This window comes from Strix uralensis, chromosome 7 (genome assembly GCF_047716275.1).
Source record: "Strix uralensis isolate ZFMK-TIS-50842 chromosome 7, bStrUra1, whole genome shotgun sequence".
NCBI classification, from domain to species: Eukaryota; Metazoa; Chordata; class Aves; order Strigiformes; family Strigidae; genus Strix; species Strix uralensis.
This window is the reverse complement of record NC_133978.1, coordinates 24,126,177-24,132,614: the sequence shown is the minus strand read 5'-3', so window position 1 is coordinate 24,132,614 and position 6,438 is coordinate 24,126,177. Positions and strand designations below refer to the sequence as shown.

General features: G+C 47.7%; 1 protein-coding gene across 1 annotated transcript; it reads left to right on the top strand.

The window, feature by feature from the left end:
- The first annotated feature begins 2,567 nt into the window (after window positions 1–2,567).
- LOC141945641 (D(1)-like dopamine receptor) lies at window positions 2,568–5,236 on the top strand. Its single transcript, XM_074874018.1, has one exon. The coding sequence runs from the start codon at window positions 2,568–2,570 to the stop codon at window positions 3,939–3,941; it is 1,374 nt and encodes a 457-aa protein (XP_074730119.1). The 3' UTR covers window positions 3,942–5,236.
- Window positions 5,237–6,438: the final 1,202 nt, after the last annotated feature.

Below are 6,438 nucleotides of genomic sequence, written 5' to 3'. Positions count from 1 at the left end.
CCATGCCCATTATAGCAATAAGAACAGGGCAATGTTTCTATTCCTGTCTTTGCCACTGACTCACTGTATAGTTTCTTAAGCATTTGCATCTTGTACTTGGATCCTCTGGTATCTAAGAAGATGAAGTGTCTGTTGATGTTTTCTTTAGGATAAGAGCATTCATAATGTCTCCCTCTGTGTGGATTCTCTTGGGTTTAATAAGGGTTGAGTCCACACTGCAACCTTCCTATCGGTGAGGTTATTAGTAGGGGTTCTGACTTCTACCCAGATGCCTACTTTAATTACAACTGTAGGAAATTAATCTTGCAAGACATCCACCTCTCAGTCAGATTTGACTTCAGCCAACAGCTTCAAAATTTGGAGGCAGGGCACTCACATAAAAACATATGCACAAAACCCAGCATGATCCCATACACTTCCCTCTATAATGCATGCTAAAAAGGAGCTAGAGATATTTGTAGAGCATAATGAGATCCTGGAAACTGGAGATACAGAGAAACACTGAAAACAGTTGTTTCTATAAGGATAATGCTAGCTACCTTCTGCTACAGAGCCCTGTAGCGCTACTATCTGCTGAATATGCAAAAGCATTGCTCTTTCCTTTTCAGTGCTATAATGCCTTAATTCCATATACTGTCCCATTTACATTTTTTCACAAATACATTCTGTTCTTTGGGGTCATTTTATTGATTGTTAATTAAGAGTAAATGTATTGAGTCAAATTAGCAAGTATGTAGAAAATTCTAACAAAATAAGATTTAGTCCTTAGTATTGGAATGAAAATCAGAGACCTACTGTGGTTTGCAGATGTTGGCAAAATCCATGTACGTGGAACTAGAGATAGTTCCGAATAAGACAAAGTGTGGCGTTGGCTCTTATTTTACAGCCTGTGCTATTTTGACAGCTACTACTGTTTTAACAAAGTATATACTTTATCAGAGAAGATTCTAGTTAAACTATTTGAATTATGAGTTAATCTTATAGACAAACACACATTAACAAGAAATGTATTCCAATTTTCAGTGTCACAGCAGGACTAACACAGTGGGCTGCATTCTGAAGACTGTGGTCTCCGAGGCACAAAGCACATCTTAAAAAACATGACCAAATGTTAACAATCTGCTATGAACTGGTACAATCCAGCTAGTTTATCTTAAATATGCTGATTTTTACAGGCTAAGATGCCATCTTTGCTGTTCAAAATTTGTTTAAAAAATTTACGGACTCTGTTCTAATTACTAAGAATATCATAACAGTACAATGGAAATCAGATACTAATGGCTTGAAAATTATTTGTATTGGCACTAGTGGATGAAGTAGTTTTAATTAGGAGACAAAAAGAAAATATAAGATGCCTCATCTAAAACGAAATACCTGTTTGCCATGTTAATTAATTCCATGAGTTGATTTTTTCTATTCACATCTCAATCTCTTTTTTCTCATTACAGGATTACAGTATAAATTCTTCCAAAATAAAGGATTATACTGTATTTGCATTAGGATACTTTATTGAAAGTAGGCTGTAAATATATGCAAGATATTTCTATGACAACATGTATATTATTATAAGAGCAAACGGAAGGCTGTTGAAATACATCAGAAAACACCTTTGGCTGAAAAATAAAGAGGCAGGTTTTGGGTGCTCGTGTCTGCGGAAATCCATGAACAACCTTCTGTCAAAATGCAACAAATCCAAACCAGAGACGTTTTAGGTTTCTATGCTTTTGGTTTCTTTACACAGGATTTCAATTCAAAGCAAAAAATAAATAGCAAAATACTGTTTTGGTGAAAACACAGCTCGTAACACTCAGATTTGATAACATTCTCAATGTAAACAGGCGCGAAGTGCTATCTTGCTCTTTAAGGAACCTGAAATTTGACCGTGGTCTCCACAAGGAGATCCTTGGGAAGCGCCAGATCCTGGTCCCTGACACTCACGCAGGTACAGGCTGAATCTGAAAAAGGGCTCTTCCCAGGGCGCTGCTGGGGGACGTCTCCCTCCGTGCAGTGACGAAGGTCGCTCGATCCTGGGGACCGTCCCCGCCGGCACCAGGCTCCGGCTGAGCGCGGACTCGCCCCTCCGCTCCCTCCGCTGCGCGGGGACCTGCCGCCCGCCGGCCTGCGCCACACGAAGCCCACGGAAAGTTGCCGCTCGTCCCTCCCGGCGCTCCGGGCCGAAAGCCGCGGAGCCCCCCCGGGACGACGCGGCTCCAGCGCCGAGGGGCCGCCGCCGCCGCCGCCCGCCCGAGCCGCTCCGCGCCCGCTCCGCAGCGGGACGGTCCCTTCCTCGGAGGGCGCCGCGGCGAGGCGGAGGCGGCGGCTCCACGCAGCCGGCGCGGTGAGTAGCCCCGAGGCAGCCCGCCCCGCCGCCCGCCGCCGCCGCGGGGGAAACTGAGGCAGGCGGCGGCGGACAGAGATGCGCCGGCGGGCGGCCGCCGCCCTCCCAGCCGCGGACGGCGCCGGCTGCCAGGGGTCCCGTCGCTCCCTCGGGGGGCGTCCCGCCGGCAGGAGCGGCCGGGGGGGCCCGGGGGAGCGGGACCGGCCCTTCCTCCGGGGGAGCACCCCAGATGGGGACCGCGGCGGCGGGGGGCGGCCCGCGGGCGCTGCGGGCCCTCACCGGGTGTCTGCTGGGCGCCCTGGTGCTGAGCACGCTGGTGGGGAACGCGCTGGTGTGCTTGGCCGTCCTGCGCTTCCGCCACCTGCGCGCCAAGGTCACCAACTGGTTCGTGCTGTCGCTGGCCGTCTCAGACCTCTGCGTGGCCCTCCTGGTGATGCCCTGGAAGGCGGTCACTGAGGTGACCGGCGGCTCCTGGCTCTTCGGCAGCCGCTTTTGTGACACCTGGGTGGCCTTCGACATCATGTGCTCCACCGCCTCCATCCTCCACCTCTGCATCATCAGCCTGGACCGGTACTGGGCCATCGCCAGCCCCTTTCGCTATGAGCGCAGGATGACGCAGCGCCTTGCCTGTACCATGATAGCCATGGCCTGGGCCCTCTCCATTCTCATCTCCTTCGTCCCAGTGCAGCTACACTGGCATAAAGCCAAGGACAGGAGATACCCAGGCTCCTGGCTGCCTGGGACACCCCGCTGTGATGTCAGCCTGAACCGCACTTATGCCATCACCTCCTCCCTCATCAGCTTCTACATCCCCGTGGCCATCATGATCATCACCTATACCAGGATCTACCGAATTGCCCAGGCCCAGATCCGCCGCATCTCCACCCTTGAGCGAGCAGGGGGGCAGTGGCCAGCTCATGGCAAGGAGCCGACCTCCTCTTTGCGGAGTTCCCTGCGCAAGGAGACCAAGGTGCTGCAGACCCTTTCTATCATAATGGGAGTCTTTGTTTGCTGCTGGCTGCCCTTCTTCCTGCTCAACTGTCTGCTGCCTTTCTGCCAGCCCGAGCTCGAGAAGGACCATGACGGACACTCACCCTGCGTTGGCCAAACCACCTTCAACATCTTTGTGTGGTTTGGCTGGGCCAACTCCTCAGTCAATCCAGTGATCTATGCTTTCAATGCAGACTTCAGGCGGGCTTTCGGCAACCTCCTGGGCTGTCGGTGCTTCTGCTGTGGCACACCCAGATCCACTGTGGAGAGGGTCAACTTCAGCAATGAGCTGGTTTCCTATCACCATGACACCACCTGCCAGAAGGAAGGAGCTGCCTCGTCATCAGTACCCACTGCCGCCGTCACTGCCTGGGTGCAGCCCGTACCTCATGCCATAAACCCTCAGGGAGAGGACAGCAGCGAGGAAATGTCCATGGAGAAGAGGTCTGTGATTTCTCAGACACAGGCTGCCCCTGGCAGCAGCCCCAAGAGTTGTCAGGTGCCAGCTACTTTGCAATTGGATTGCAAGGCAGAGCTATCCCTGGAAACTATTACTCCCTGTACAGGGCTTGGTCGGTGCGAGGGACCCCATCACCCTGTTCCAGAGGGATAAGTGACTGTGCGTTTTGCACACACAGAGCCATCCCACAGGGAGAGTTCACTCTGCCTCCACGTAAGCTACACCTGTCCCCCAGCAAACAAAGTCCCATCCCAGAGGGGTAGGAACCTGCTGCTTTTACTCCGGAGAGGTGACAGGCATATTAAGTCCATTCCAAAAGCATATAGCAGTCACATATTAACCTCTTCCCACAGCCACCTTCACCCCTTACTCTTTCAGTCAGTAGACATTTCCCATGCGTTTGTTCACCCCCACTCTTCAATCAAACTTGTGATATTTATTAAGAATAGTGAGATAATAAAATAAAAACAACCCATAGTTTGAGACTCTGTAATATAATCTTACATAGGTAAAATAATCTTAGATTTAGCGTCATTGCTAAAACCCATTTTTCCCCCCCTCTCATGGTTTCACATCATACATGTACATAGTTCTGGTCCTAAAGGTTTGTGTTTGGTTTTACTTTTGTGTTTATTTCTAAGATGCACATCTGGATTTACACATCTGAATCTGCGTTTAGGCTCTTAAATAAAAATTGCTCTGTTAAAACATCACTATCTTGAGTCAAAAGACTGCTCAAAACCCTGGAAAATTAAGCTGCTTTTATGTAGGATCCCAAACACAGTTTCAGGTGCCTAACTTTCATATCCAGGCTTAATGATATTGAGCTAGGATCTTCCTCATCCTCAAATGTTAGAAAATGTATTATTGTGTCAGGCTGAAGTTACAGTAGAATGGTGTTTGAGAACTAACGATACAACTCCAGAGTGGCTTAAGCTGGTATCAGCTGAGGCAGTTGCAATCCTTCCTTTCTCCTACTAGTTCAGGCAGACAATACTTCCAGAAAGTGAGCTGGTCCATAAAATGAAAAGTGACCAGGTCATCTCTCTGAACCCATTTCACTACTTGTAGACATAAGCAGCAACAAAAGGTAGAGCAAACGGGTGTCGGATGGCTTGCAGGAGAGAAGAAATGGGGAACTTGATGATCATTTCTCTATGTGTAAAAGGGTTCAGCAGACATTAAGGGAATACAGTGGCACCTCACTGTCCTCCACTTCTCTGTCCACCACTCAGGAGTTCTGCTGCTGACCATTTAATACTGTGCTCCACTAACCACCCTTATTTCCCCATTTTTCTGTCCTTTGTCTATGACTGAGTTGATTGACCTTGATTCATCTAAGGAAGATGATGAAGATGCAACTGTCCAGAAAGAGACATCAAGAATGCTTACACTGCAAAAGTTTTCTTGGACATTCAGTCTCACAGATGCTCTTTCAGAACAGTGATCCATGCTGAGAAGCCAGCTGCTGAAAGGCGTGTGATCCTGCTCCTGCTCCCAGTGATCCTCACAGTGATCCCGATCCTGCTCCCTGTGAATTTAAACTGTATGTAGTTCTTAAGTCCCTGTACGTATTTCCCCCCATTGCATTAATTCTTATGGGGAAAATTGCTTTTGCTATCCTGCTCTTTTCAGGAATGTGTCCTTGATGGATAGTTGGGTATGACTAATCTGTTCTTCATGGTCAAGACTGGCAGGACAAGAAGAGGTAATGGGCTTAACTGTAAGACAGACCAAGGCAAAACTTCAGAAAAACTTCCTAAGAATAAGAATCATTAATCAGTGGAGTAGATTGCCTAGGGAGGTTATGACATCTCTCAGTAAAAGTCTTTAAGATGACATTGCTGAACATCTGTCAGAAATAACATTGGCATTGTTAATCCTGTCTTGGGGCAGAGGCATAGTGTAAGGGTTTCTTGAGATCTTTTCTAGTCCTGCTTCACTATGACAGCATGACTCCCTAAGCATTGAGATTAAGATGTTTGGGTTTTGCTTTGTTTGTTTGGTCTGGTGGTTTTCATTTTTTTTTTCCATACAATTATCCTTAGCTATTTTCCTGTAGGCAAAAAAGCATACACATAAGAACTTTGAGACCCCATTGGAATATTTCCCTTCTTTTAGTGATTAGCCATTTTTCTTAGCATTTAACAACTATAATTCAGCATGCCTAGTGCCTCATCTGGAGAGCAACCCTGAAATAAACCTGGTATTTCCTTAAAAGAGATACAAGATCTGTGTTTTTTGATTATTTTCTAGGTGATCATATGTGAACTGTACATGGATTCCCCTGCTAAAGGGTCAATCAATTTGTGAGAGGATTTTCCTTGCTACATTTCTTCCTTCTTACACAAACCAGAAACATGTATCATAAGAGTGTCAGCATTTTTTATCTCCGCCAAAAACCCAAAAATTATATCTTAGAGCTGTAAGAGACTTCTCAGCTCACCCCCTCCACACTAAAAGCCATCCTGGGGATATACTGACACACCTGATAAGACACTATCCTGAAGTGTGACTCCCTCAGTGCCTCCTGCACTTCTGTTTCTGTTGCAAGAGTTTCAGCTGGCTCCATCCCTCACAGAGTTAACTCTCCCTGCCCACACACATCTTCCTTCCCATGGGCAGGCAGTCTTCTGGCAGTCAAGGCCAC